We start from the raw sequence: 15012 nt of genomic DNA on the forward strand, positions 1-15012 counted from the left end.
TGATGAGGAGGAGGAGGAGGAGGAGGAGGAGGAGGAAGAGGAGGAGGAGGAGGAGGAGGAGGATGAGAATGATGATGTTGGGTGAGTAGGTAGAGGAGGAGTAGAAGGAGAAAAAGGAAGAGCGGGATGAGGCCGATAAGAACACACTTGCAGGTACAAAAATACTCACACATAATCACCCCTTACTCGTCCCCAGTGGACCACGAGTAAAAGGAGCGAGTTCAGTAATATCATAGGTACGAAGGCAACTGACTATTGCACGAATTTTCCATCATCCTGTGGACTGGACAGTGCTGCCACGTAAGTATATCTTTACAAATAAAACTCCACGTTTGGATAGATGAATGATACTTTTCAAAGTTACAAACATAAATTTTAATGATAAATTTAACAAGAACAAAATGCCAAACATGGAATGTTTTGGGCTCAAAACCCGTCTTCAGACAACAACAACAACAAAAAACAATTATATTATAAATAATACATTACTTAAAAACCCATATCAATGGCCGTTTATATATATATATATATATATATATATATATATATATATATATATATATATATATATATATTATATATATATATATATATATATATATAATGATTAGACAAGAGATCAATTAGATTGAAAAGTTCTTATTGGTCCTTACGGTGATACTAGAAGCTGCTAGAAGCTGTGAATTGTAAAGTCATAAAATGGAACAAACGAGAGAGAGAGAGAGAGAGAGAGAGAGAGAGAGAGAGAGAGAGAGAGAGAGAGAGAGAGAGAGAGAGAGAGGGGAGAGAGAAGAGAGAGAGAGAGAGAGAGAGAGAGAGAAGAGAGAGAGAGAGAGAGAGAGAGAGAGAGAGAGAGAGAGAGAGAGAGAGAGAGGAGAGAGAGAGAGAGAGAGAGAGAGAGAGAGAGAGAGAGAGAGAGAGAGAAGAGAGAGAGAGAGAGAGAGAGAGAGAGAGAGAGAGAGAGAGAGAGAGAGAGAGAGAGAGAGAGAGAGAGAGAGAGAGAGAGAGAGAGAGAGAGAGAGAGAGAGAGAGAGAGAGAGAGAGAGAGAGAGAGAAGAGAGAGAGAGAGAGAGAGAGAGAGAGAGAGAGAGAGAGAGAGAGAGAGAGAGAGAGAGAGAGAGAGAGAGAGAGGAGAGAGAGAGAGAGAGAGAGAGAGAGGAGAGGAGAGAGAGAGAGAGGAGAGAGAGGAGAAGAGAGAGAGAGAGAGAGAGAGAGAGAGAGAGAGAGAGGGGGGATATAATATGTTCTTTTTTTTTTAAATAAACGAAACGCTTTCTTCCCCAGATTTACCGCCAATGAGGTAGGATTATCCGGTGCGGACAAAGATGGCGCGAGCATCGAGTTCACATTTTACATCGACTTCCCGTCTGGAGCCTCCGTCTCTGCAGGTGGCGCCACTGCCCACGTCGTGCCCAAATCTGCTGCGCAGGGTGAATATTAATTTCTGCCCATTTAATAGGATTCAATAGTCTGATGTCACGTCCGCCTGCCCAGCAACCAGCAGCGTGGTTCTAAGGGAGCGTTCACATATTACGTCATCAGCTAGGGGGGGGGAGGAGGGGGTCTACCAAATGTTGACATGTGTTGACATGGGGGAGGGGGGGGGGGGGTCAGACCCAAGATGATGTCATCAAAACATAGGCAAATTAGGCCTATTTTATTAAATGCAAGAGCTTCAAAAATGGCATTCCAAATAAATTAGCAAAAAGGTGCAAAATTAATTAAATGATGGAATCATCAAAACCGATTGAACTCCCACCTGTACCACTTGCTTCATGTGATGATGGTTTGGAGATAGGCAATAATGGAAGATTTGGAAGCCTATTTCAAAGTTTGTTCCTTTCAAAACAGCTAAAGATAAATTGCTATGATGAGTATTGCCCATCTCTCAAGAAACAAGATGGGAAAGGGGTTTCACTTCTCAAAAGGCGAACTTGCCCTAAATGTTCATTGTATCACTCCTCGATCACAGCAATGAAAGACCATTCACGAAAATGCGGCATACAAGAAGAACAGCAAATGGGAGAAAGTGATGACGATGAAGATGAAATTGATGATACTATTTATAGTACATTGCCAGAGGTCCAAGGCAGAAACATTTTTGAATCAATTAATTTTATGTTTGGAAATTGAAACAGAAATTCATTCCACTAAAAGACTAATATGCTATAAAATAATTTGCCTCCTATACTATTTTAAATTACACTTTCTGAAAATTTTTTAATAGCACCTGCACCAAGTAGCCTAATTTAAATAATGTTTGTTAGATTTTATCTTTGCAAATTTAAATTTTATGTCCCCATTGTATCGTAAAACATAAATTATCAACAGTTTCTGAAATTAATAAAATGTCTGAATGTGTTTTATCAAACGTTGATAATCAATGTTTATGGTTTGAAAAATGAATAATAAATATTGTGAAATTAAAGTTATCTTTTAGTTTTTATTAAATTAGATGACGTCATCATCTGTTGGGGGATGGGGGGGGGGGGGGATCAGGTCAATGATGACAAGTGATGACTTGGGGGAAGGGGGGGGGGGTCTAAAAAGGGCAAATTTTTGATGACGTAATATGTGAACGCTCTCTAAACAAAGAAAATCTGAACTTTTTTACATGTCATGTGATCAAAATGTATAAAGGTCAAAACATGATCAGATTTATAATGTTTTTCTCCACTGGATACAATTTTAAGCTCGTCAGAGAAATATTTCATAAGGGCGGTGATGGAGATAATGGCGTCCGCCATTGTTCCAATAGTTTAGAACCAGTTGCTAAATTAAATTAAATTAAATTGAGCTTTTATATAGCGCAATATCCACTAAACGTGCTCAAAACGCTTTACAATGGGTCCCTGGTCAACAGCAATATTTAACATGTAGGACAGGACATAACGCCTGTAAGGCGATATTACAATTTTTCGGACAAAGACAACGCTGTTAACGGCCAGGTACTCATTTTACACCTGAGTACGGTGAGAGAATGTGAGTAAAGAGCCTTTTCCAAGGACTCAACTATGCGCCGAGCGCGGAGCTCGAACCCAGGACCTTCCGATCCGAAAGCGAGTGTCATACCACTAGACCACATAGCCGCACACTATGCGACATTACGAGGGAAATGACGTCACAACTGTTGAACCCTTTTATATTAATTCATTGAGAAACGACGTAAAGCGACGTGGACTTATTTGCAGTTCTGATAACACGAATTGTCTCGGGCCCATTGTTTTCATGGAAATCCACACTCTAAATCCAACACATCTTCCATTACAAAGAACCGACCAAGTGTAGATAAGTGTGTATGAAAGGTGACAGAAACCGACCAAGTGTAGATATGTGTGTGTATGAAAGGTGACAGAAACCGACCAAGTGTAGATAAGTGTGTATGAAAGGTGACAGAAACCGACCAAGTGTAGATATGTGTGTATGAAAGGTGACAGAAACCGACCAAGTGTAGATATGTGTGTATGAAAGGTGCCAGAAACCGACCAAGTGTAGGTATGTGTGTATGAAAGGTGCCAGAAACCGACCAAGTGTAGATATGTGTGTGTATGAAAGGTGACAGAAACCGACCAAGTGTAGATATGTGTGTGTGAAAGGTGACAGAAACCGACCAAGTGTAGATATAAGTGTGTATGAAAGGTGATAGAAACCGACCAACTGTAGATATATATGTGTATGAAAGGTGCCAGAAACCGACCAAGTGTAGATATGTGTGTATGAAAGGTGCCAGAAACCGACCAAGTGTAGATATGTGTGTATGAAAGGTGACAGAAACCGACCAAGTGTAGATATGTGTGTATGAAAGGTGACAGAAACCGACCAAGTGTAGATATGTGTGTATGAAAGGTGCCAGAAACCGACCAAGTGTAGGTATGTGTGTATGAAAGGTGCCAGAAACCGACCAAGTGTAGATATGTGTGTATGAAAGGTGACAGAAACCGACCAAGTGTAGATATGTGTGTATGAAAGGTGCCAGAAACCGACCAAGTGTAGGTATGTGTGTATGAAAGGTGCCAGAAACCGACCAAGTGTAGATATGTGTGTATGAAAGGTGATAGAAACCGACCAAGTGTAGATATGTGTGTATGAAAGGTGCCAGAAACCGACCAAGTGTAGATATGTGTGTATGAAAGGTGACAGAAACCGACCAAGTGTAGATATATGTGTGTATGAAAGGTGACAGAAACCGACCAACTGTAGATATGTGTGTATGAAAGGTGACAGAAACCGACCAAGTGTAGATATATGTGTGTATGAAAGGTGACAGAAAAAGCAAAACAGAAAAATAAAAAAAAAAAACCCAAAAAAAACCCCGATCCCATCGAATATGTCGACTGATTTTTGGGATGTTTTTTTTTTCTTGTATGTTTCGTTCTTGCTTTGTCTGACACCTTTCATACACACTTGTTCAGTTCTTTATCTTACACCGGTGCCAGCTCCTTAATTTCTACATTTGAAATGTCCCCTACAATATCACATCAAGGCCACAATTCTGTCCGGTTATCAGACCTGGAAATCTGTGCACCTAGAAGTAAAGCAAAGATTGCCTTTATTTTCGTATTCATGACAAAACTATTGCTGCTGAAGCAGAACCAAGCTAAAGCCATTATAACATTTGAATCTTTATTCTATGCATGACTTTTACTTCTGACTATTTTTACTATAAAGGATTGCATAGCTATCGCTGTAACAGCGGAAAGTGAGCTCAAGGAAAAAATCTTTATTTTAATCAACGCCTATTTATAGCTTGGACAGGGGACATGAACTCTTTCCTTACGGCGAGTTTCAGAATTTCCCCAAAATTTCACATCCACGCAACACAAAAAATAGATTTTTCTTACTCAAACAGAAAACCAACAAGTACATTCTATGCATGATATTGTTCAGCAAAATGAGCTCTACAACACAGTGTAAAGTTTTTATGGCTATAATAAACAGATTTTCTTCAAAGTTATGAGAAACAAGAATAATCAGATGAGAAAGTTGTTGGTTGCATCGTAACGAATGTGACGCTTTTCCTGTGGTTGGTAGGGAGAGGGTTAAACTAAAGACATGGAATATTCATAGACTCCTACGTTCCTTTCACTGTAAAACTACACATTAAACTAAAGACAACAACTGCTACAGCAACAGAAATCAAACTAAAGCCGAGAATATTCATTCCTTTTAATCTATTGCGTAACGACTGCTACAGCAACGGAGATCAAACTAAGGCCTAGAATTTTCTTTCCCTTTAATTCATTCCATAGCGACTGCTACAATAACAGAAATCAAACTAAAGACTAGAATACCGTTGATTTTTTTAAAATAGAGCTTTTTATATAGCGCAATATCCACTAAACATGCTCAAAGCGCTTTACAAAGGCCCCCTGGTCAACAGCAACATTTATCATGTAGGACGGGACATGACGCCTGTTCGGCGATATTATATATTTATTTCGTACAGAGACAACGCTGTTAACGGCCAGATAATCAATTTACACCTGAGTACGGTGAGAGAATGTAAGTGTAAGTAAAAAGCCTCTTCCAATGACTCAACTATGCGCCGAGAGAGGCTCTATCGAACCCATGGCCTTCCGATCCGAAAGCGAGTGTCATACACACAAGACCACAACGTAGCTTTATTCCTATTGTTTTTGTATTCCTCCACTCCATTCCACAGCAATTGCTGCCGCGTCCAGGAATGACGTCAAAAATGCGATTGACAAGTACATCACGTATATTGATGATGAGTACTACAGCGTCCCTCCCAACACAGACACCAACCGGGTCATCATCCCTATCGCCTTCGTCGTCGTCTTCCTGTTGTGTATCACAGTTATCGCCCTTCATTTCCATCAGTAAGTTTGCCATTCATTGTAACTTGAGATATTTTATATAGCGCAATGCTCACCCACTAAACGTGCTCAAAGCGCTTTGCTTCGCGTAACAAAGGGTCCCTGACCAACAGCAACACGCAACGTTTAGAACGAGACTGGACGTGACGCGTGTTAGGCGATTTTGCAATATTTTTTTTACGACAGAGACAACTCTATTAACGACCAGGTACTCATTTTACTCAGGTGTATAATGAGTACCTGGTCGTAACAGTGTTGTCTCTGTCGGAAAAAACATTGTAAGATCGCCTAACAGGGGTCTTGTCACGTCTCGTTCTGTACGTTGCGGTGTGCGGTGAGAGAATGTGAGTAAAGAGTCTTTTCCAAGGATTCAACTATGCGCCGAGCGAGGCTCGAACCCCGGACCTTCCGATACGAAAGCGAGTGTCATACCACAAGACCACATAGCCGCACCAATAACACACCCGCCAACTTGAAAATATAAAAATTCATAACTTTTTAGTCGATAAAAATTGTAGTCGCTAGAGACAAACCTGCCTGGCCCGGGAGACCGATAAAGCCATTTCTTGTTATTATCAACACAAGTGCCTGTCCACTCACGTTAATGTCTCTTTACTCACATTTTTTCACTGCACTCAGGTGTAAAATGAGTATATGACCTATAACCGCGTTTTTTTTTCAGAGTGTTGATTTTTTTTCTTCCCGATTATTATTATTATTATTATTATTATTATTATTATTATTATTACTTGATGTAGTGCCAATATCCACAAATAGTGCTCAGAAGTGCTTTACAATAGTTTTTTTTAGTATCACACATGTTCATTCATTCGACTACAAAATCACTACAACAGTCACACACACACACATCTAGTTCGAAGTTCACATAGAATCACGATAAGCAGAATTTAAAAGATCGGTTTTTAGATGCCGTTTGAAGACTGGTAGACTTTCACATATATATCAATATATATATATATATATATATATATATATATATATATATATATATATATATATATAGAGAGAGAGAGAGAGAGAGAGAGAGAGAGAGAGAGTTATATATAGAATTGCAGTTATGTGTTTTAAATATTGTAACCAAACGACCCCATCCTATCTATCGAATCTTTTGGGTCGTTTTGATCCTCCTCAATCCCTAAGATCCTGAAATCAACTCCTTCGTCTACCTAAAAAAGGTCGAAAACATTTTCTGACAGGACATTTTCTCATGCCGCCCCAACTGTGTGGAATTCATGTAGAATATTTTCGTCTGAATTGAAATTCAAAAAAGTGCCTTAAAACACACCTGATGAATTCTTCTTTGTCTTAATAATGTTATGAATGGAACTGTGTGTATAGAAAAAGTCCATAATATCTGAGAAGTGTAATTGTTGTATGTAGCATGTATGATTTCCACTCCTGTCAATATGAGTCCTAGAGATGGGGCAACGCGAGATTGGCGCTATATATATTATTATTATTATTATTATTATTATTATTATTATTATTATTATTATTATTATTATTATTATTATTATTATTAGTAGTAGTATTAGTAGTTAGTAGTAGTAGTAGTAGTAGTATAGTATATAGTAATATATATTATTATATATTAGTTAGTTATAGTAGTTAGTAGTATAGTATAGTAGTAGTAGTAGTAGTAAGTAGTAGTAGTAGTAGTAGTAGTAGTGGGTAGTAGTAGTAGTAGTAGTAGTAGTAGTAGTAGTAGTAGTAGTAGTAGTAGTAGTAGTAGTAGTAGTAGTAGTAGTAGAAGTAGTATAGTAGTATAGTGTAGTAGTAGTAGTAGTAGTAGTAGTAGTAGTAGTAGTAGTAGTAGTAGTAGTAGTAGTAGTAGTAGTAGTAGTATAGTAGTAGTAGTTAGTAGTAGTAGTAGTAGTAGTAGTAGTAGTAGTAGTAGTAGTAGTAGTAGTAGTAGTAGTAGTAGTAGTAGTAGTAGTAGTAGTCGTAGTAGTATCATCATCATCATCATCATCATTTATTTTCCATTTTCAGGAAAAACAAGGAAAGAAAGGAGAAAATAGCCGATCGCCTCCATAGAAAAAAGCAACACCAGCTGGGAGTGACTCCGTCCTACAGTGCCTTAGACACGACCACCACCACCATTCTGACAGCCAACAACAGCACCACGCCACGCCGGGGCATCACCAACAACAACAACAACAACAACAACAACAACATTGGAATGACAAACAGTCATATGAAGTTCTCGACCAAAGACAGGTGGGTATGTCCAAAAAGAGTACATAGATCGGATGGTCCCGGATTCAAGCGTGGCCTTCGTAAAGTTATGGCCTGACACGGACTAAATAATGACGTCAAAGACCAGTCTTTGGCCACAAAAGAAAACTAATCGTGAGTTGTATTCAATAGTTCAACCAATGAAATGACTTGTTTCCATGAGCTCTACTAACAACTCACTAGGCGGTGCAAAAACCAAATAATGACGTCAAACTGCCAGTCCTTTTGGATTTCAGTGTCAGGCTATAACATAACGATGGCTACGGTTCAAGCCTCGAACGGCGAATAGTTGAGTCCTTGGAAAAGGCTCTTGAGTTCGAAACATTCCGTGTTTGGTATTTTGGTCTGCATTGAATCTGTTATATTAATTTGTGTACACTTTTTTCAACAAAAAGTACGTGGCTTATTTATTGTGTTTTTGTTAACAAAGAAGTATAAACATAGACACGTTTTAAAACAGATTTTTGTTAACAATTCAATCTTTTTTTTCTTCTTAGAAATTGCCCATCTTTACATGAGCGACGTAAGCATTCGTTAAAAATCCACAAATTTCCCACCATGAGTCATCATCGTGGTTTATGATCCGCGCTCAGAGTGATGACGTCAATGTATTACAAAGGCTGCTAATCCATTATAACTTTCATAAAGGCACCCAACAACAACCAACGATTACTTCCCTGTTGACCTGGGCCTGACCTTCTTAACTCACACTGGTGTATCATTACATCCCCATGTTTTAACATTGTGTTTAAATGTTCCCCATTCATCTTCTTGTTTGAAGGTTCGATGAAATTTGAAACTAATTCATGCGCGTTTCCCAAAATATTGTTTGTCAATACTCTTCAACAGTCGTAACGTCACTTCCTTCCCAATGACGCATGGTAACTTAGAAACACTGGCTCTAAACTATCGGAACAATGGTGGACGCCCGTATGAAATATTTCTCCGCCGAGCATAAAAGCGTATCCAGAGGAAAATAAACACATAAATTTGATCATGTTTTGACTTTTATACATTCTGATCCCAAGGCATATTAAAAGTTCTAGCCAGAATGAAAAATAAAAAGTAATGATTTTCTTTGTTTAGAACCAAGATGGCCGCCGTTGCCGGGCGGTGTGACATCAGACTATTGAATCGTTATGTGAGGTGTGATGAAATAGTTTTCTTAAAACTTTATTATGTTGTTCTTCGGAACTCGGTCTTATACTTATTGCCCAAAAGGACATTAATCGGGAAAGACCTTGTGCCAAATAAACTACATAAACAAAGTAGTCCTTCAGAACCATAGGCCCATGGAGCCGGAGTTTATCTCGGTTCCTATAGCGTGAAACGGACAATAGCAATTGCTTGTTCCCCTTTGGATAGAACGTTAGGCTATCAAAAAGTACTTCCTCCAGATCTAACAGACCCAGCTACCCAATCACTGCTGGGTGGACAGGGGGGGGGGTCAGAAAATCTCGACTGAACCCGGGATCGATCTCGGTCCCTTTGCTTGTGAAGCGAGTGCTCTACCAACTGAGCTACCCCCCCCCCCCCAACAACATAGCAAGTTGAAAAATGTGTCCGTTATTTTGAACTATTTATTTTTGAATGTTATTGTTCCCTTCCTTGTCACCACAGACGAGATCAATCGGTTGAGCATGACCAGACAGGACCAGTTGTCGTATCTTTGGCCAAGACCTCTCCAAACAGAAGGTCAAGGCCGTCATCGTCCGTCAACGATTTTCACGACGGCCAAGTTGTCTTCGGGCAGACGGGGGAGAAAAATACCGCGCTGGAACCTTTGTCTGTGGTAGAGACATTGGAAGATGACGAGGCGAGGAGGGAGAGGAAGAGGAGAAGGAAGGAAAAGAGGAGAGAGAGAAAGAGAAGAGAGGAGGACGAGGAAAGCGGGGACAGAGTGTTGGAGGTGTCGTGTGAAAACCCGGTGTTCAATTCCGGCAGTCAGCCAGAAGGGACGTATTCCTTCCATTAGGCACTACATTCGTAAACAGGTCAATGACGTGTATCACATTGTAGCCACAATAGACGATAGAATACGAAGAATTCGTAAAATTAATGAGGAAGACAAATTAACTCTCTCCTTACCAGCCATTTTTAGGGTTTTCACACAAAACTTCACACCAAGCCAACACAAAAATAGATTTTGTATCACTCAAACACAGTAGCAGTAAGTTCTTGCGATATATAATTTCTTTAGTAAAACATGCCTTACATCTCACTGTTCATTTTATTAAAATTTATGATGTGCAGAGAATTTTATATGAAAAATGTTGGTTGTATCGTAACGAATAGAGATTTTCCTATGGGTGGTAAAAAGAGGGTAGACAATTAACAACATAACTTCATCCTTGTTAGACAACGAGGTACACACTAGTAACGATGTCAGCGCACAGAAATAACATGTATTTTCCACTTTTATATATATAAGCATTCTAATGTGTGTGTGTGTTTGTGTGTGGGGGGGGGGGGGGGTGAAAAAGTTTGAAATTTTAAAAAGACCATAATATGACATTTGTGACAATAGATAGATCTCTCTCTCTCTCTCTCTCTCTCTCTCTCTCTCTCTCTCTCTCTCTCTCTGTGTGTTTGTGTGTGTGTGTGTGTGTGTGTGTGTGTGTGTGCACGAGCGCGTGTTTGGTTTTGTGCTCTGATTATCAATGTAGGTTTACCAAATCCAATGTTTAAACCACTGCAATGCCTTAAATCAACTGCATTTTGACTGTAACCATTCTCTCGATATTCATGTATCAATGGAAATCACGTAAATGAGTATGAACTATGACCTCACTTATATCAAAATCTAAGGTCACGACCTTTCACCGTCTCTTTACCGATTAGATGTGTCAAGAACTTTTCTGTAGTGATGTATTAACATTTTTAACTGTTTTTGATATTAACTTAAGAAGGGTTTTGAACCCGAAACATTCCATATGTGGTATTTCGTTCCAATGTTGAAGCTGATATAAAAATGTTTGTAGAATACTAATTACATTATTGGGTCTAGAAGACCAGGGTCAAGGTGGACCAAGACAATGGCAGCGATCTTAATCCAGGTTGTCGTTCGAACCAGTCATCAATCACGTGATTTGATGCTTTCCAACCATTGGATATTTCTGAATGTAAACACGATGCTTTGTTTATCAAAGTTGTAAACATGGGCCACACCGCCAATGGGCATGATCTATATTAAATTTCCATGTGCTCCAGGTCATTGGTCACATTGCAAAATGTGCTCAAAGTGACCCACATAGTGAAAAGTGTTCACAGATTTTGAAATATCTAGCATCACGATTGGTCATTTTATTCAGCTTGACACATGGGTATGTTTATAACATTTGTGAACAAAGGAGCGTGTTTACATTTGTTAAGAAATATCCAATTGTTGGACAGCAACAAATCATGTGATTGATGACCTGGTTGGACGAAAACATGAATAGAGATCGCTCCCATTAGTCAAGCTGAACCAAATGACCTATTCTGATGTTTGATATCTCAAAAGCTGTGAACACTTGTTTATTATTTAGGTTATTTTTAGCACATTTTGTCATGTGGCCAATGACTCGAGCTCGTGGAAAATGAATATAGATTGTCCCCATTGCTTCATGTTTGTGGAATACAAAAGAGATTGTTCAATTTATGCCTTTAAATTTTTTGTGATGGTTATTGAACTATTTGTCAGAAGGTAGTAGTGGTGGCGATTTGATGATCAAACCTAATTTCGTGGTTTCCATACAAACATATTTTTTGTTGCCAATGTCGAAATTTGTAAAATTACAGTTTTATGATTTAATTCTTCTTCTTCTTCAAGTACCAAGTAAGTGCCAGACATCGGTGATCATGGTAAGCCATTCATCTCTCTGGTCAGATAACCTCAAAAAACTAATATTACTCTTCTCTTTCTTTGTATTGTCACCCAGCTGTTCAAATTATTATTCAAACTATTTCATTCGAAAGTTTAAATCAAAAACACCTGGCTTAATTTTATTCTAAGGGTTTCTCCGGCTGACTTCCTTTGCATCGCAATGAAAATGTTGAGAACGCCACTGTCACATTATCTCATTTGTCTGTAGTGCTTCATTCATCCATTTTTGTTGATAAAGGGGAACCCCGAAACGTCCACAGTATCTGTTTTCGTCTAAAAAATTGAATTTTACAATTCAATACTTCTTATTTTTTGTCTATTTTTGCAAACGTGTTTGTAAATGCATGACTTGATATCGACATTGAAATGTGACTTTTTTCTTATGAATCCGTCCAATAATAATTTCTTAATCATATCCAATGTAAATAATAATAATAACAAAGAGGGAATGCGCTTGACAATTAATTGATTATGACGTGCCTTTATGACGACTTTCTACTTAGAAAAACGTGTGTGTATGTGTATGTATATATAAATGTGTGTGTGTGTGTTTATGTTTGTGTGTGTGTGTGTGTGTGTGTGTGAAACGTATATCAAAGATTTCATGTATTTGTAAAGAATCACGGTTTGTTCTCTCGGTGTACATATGGTTTGTCATTTCATTTCATGTTTAGGTCACGTGCAACCTGCAGCCCATCCCATCCCTCCAATCCGAACCCCCCCCCCCCCCCCCCTCCCCCTTTCCCAGCATTTTGTCCGGATTACAGAAACATCCAGATTGTGGAATCAGTCCCTATGGTGTACAAATATAGATAAATTTAAAATATCCCGAGGCAACCTGTCCGGATAATGGCAACATCCGGATTATGGAGTTCCGGATTAGAGAGACGGGCAAAGGGTATATTTTGATTAGGTAAATGTGGTTATCACGGATTCTGTCCCTTTGTTGTAACCAACATAATAGCGAATAAAGAGGACATACCATTTGTCAACACTTTCTACGAGTGAACAAAACTCACAAAAATCACACAAGTCATTTTCAAAACAAGCCTTAACATCGAGAGACACCAGTCCAGTGTGGAGAGGTCATTGTCATTATTCTATGTCCACAAACTAAGGGACTGAATTTGGTAGATAATGCATTCACTCAATAGGGTGACCAGGTCCTTTCCATTTGCCCTTGACTTTCGCCCGACTAAAATAAATCCAGCTACCCACGTACTGCTTAGTAAGAAATAAACTTAACAAACTACACAAGCAGATAATTCACAACAACAATCCAGGACAGATCACGGATCCCAGGAGCGTGTAAATCCTAAAACTTTTGTAATGCTCAGCCCAATCGTCAGGAAATGTCCACATTGCTAGTCCTTGTCGTGGTACGAGTTGTCATTTCTGTCAAACTTTGGTGGAGGACGATAGCACAGCTTGTCGTTCTAACACACTTATAGATAGAATGCGCTTGGCCAAGGAGTTCACAACATTGCCATCCGGAAGTATAACTGACCAACACACAAACTCTGTGTAACCATGAACTTTTATAGTCTGGTTAATACAGTTTAGTGAGAACAACTCACAAACGCGGATGGCAAAAACAATAAAAAAAAGGCCTAAGAGACGTCATCTGCATACTATCTCTCTAACACACCAGTGAAATGTGTTGATTCAATGAAGTACACACTTCTCACTAACACACCAATCAAGTATGTTGATTCAATGAAGTACACAGTTCTGTCTAACACACCAATCAAGTATGTTGATTTAATGAAATACACATTTCTCACTAACACACCAATCAAGTATGTTGATTCAATGAAGTACACAGTTCTCACTAACACACCAATCAAGTATGTTGATTCAATGAAGTACACAGTTCTCACTAACACACCAATCAAGTATGTTTATTCAATGAAGTGCACAGTTCTCACTAACACACCAATCAAGTATGTTGATTCAATAAAATACGATTATCTTAAAGCAATAATCAAATTCAATCGAACAAATAAAAGGCTGAAATATAATTATAAATGTTGTACGTTTTTTAACTGATTGATTGATCATATTTCATCATGTTATTTTTAGATTCTCAACTTACACGATAATTATAAATTATTTCCCCTTGTGTCTATGTGACCCATGGTCTCAGCGTGTTGTATCGTGAGGGGATGTAGAAGATGCCAACAAATGAAATGAAGATTACCCTATTAAATAAAAAGCATGTAAAGAAAAATAAAATTCCCTTTATTCATCCCATAGGGGAAATTTTTTCTAGGGTCTATTCCAAGGGGAGACTGGAATAACCCATGCGTCAGCCGCAGTGTAGCGCCGTGAATTGAGCTAGGGCGAGGTGACTTGCTCAAGGCCACACAACGCAGCGGGTGATCGAAAACGGTACCTTCCGGGTACGAAGCAAAGACCGTACCGCTGAGCCAGTAGTGACCTGCCCTCTAATAATCAAAATATGCTCCAAAATCCGTAATACAGTTTCTAAGCAACCACTCTCTTTTGCAACAAGATTTATCGAATCAAAATCGTCTATACAGTTTTCTAGCTTGAGCCAAAAATTCGTAATTCTACGAAATTTTCGTAGCACTTGACAGGTCTGACCAAAGTACCCCCCCCCCCCCCGCCCCCGACACCGATATTTACCATTTACCGCTGTGAGGTGATGGGACACATATTTATCTCCCGTCATGTCCAAGGTATCATCGAGAATACAGGACTAGTCTGTGAAGGTATTTAGACGTCTATAATGATTTGACGACAACTACACCGATGGCTTGTGTCCTGTCATGATCAAACTACTGGGAAATGGCCTTGATTTCTATTGTTTGTTTTTCCATGTTGTTCACCAAACTAATAATTTAACCAAATAAAAATAAATCAACAATTTTCACAATATTCCAGTTTTTGTTGTTTTTTTTTTTTTAATTTATTTTTTTGTTTTTTTTTTTTTCGTTGTTTTTTTTTTGTTGTTTGTATTGCTACTGTTGCTGTTGTTGTTGTTGTTGTTGTTGTTGTTGTTGTTGTTGTTGTTGTTCTTCTTCTTCT

The 15012-nt window shown here is 38.7% G+C and overlaps 1 protein-coding gene across 3 annotated transcripts in view; it reads left to right on the forward strand.

Moving 5' to 3' along the window:
• Positions 1–10151, forward strand: part of LOC144979660 (uncharacterized) — a 48767-nt gene extending 38616 nt beyond the window's left edge. For all 3 annotated transcript variants that reach the window (XM_078926499.1, XM_078926496.1, XM_078926497.1), the window contains exons 4-8: positions 197–300; positions 1285–1430; positions 5663–5840; positions 7851–8078; positions 9717–10151. In XM_078926499.1, coding sequence (XP_078782625.1) covers positions 197–300; positions 1285–1430; positions 5663–5840; positions 7851–8078; positions 9717–10071 — 1011 coding nt within the window. In that variant the 3' untranslated portion in view covers positions 10072–10151. The remainder of the gene's footprint in view (positions 1–196; positions 301–1284; positions 1431–5662; positions 5841–7850; positions 8079–9716) is intronic.
• The last annotated feature ends 4861 nt before the right edge of the window (positions 10152–15012 follow it).

The sequence above is a fragment of the Berghia stephanieae genome, chromosome 9, assembly GCF_034508935.2.
Source record: "Berghia stephanieae isolate SIO BIC M18660-M18661 chromosome 9, UCSD_Bste_1.3, whole genome shotgun sequence".
In the NCBI taxonomy this organism is placed as follows: Eukaryota; Metazoa; Mollusca; class Gastropoda; order Nudibranchia; family Aeolidiidae; genus Berghia; species Berghia stephanieae.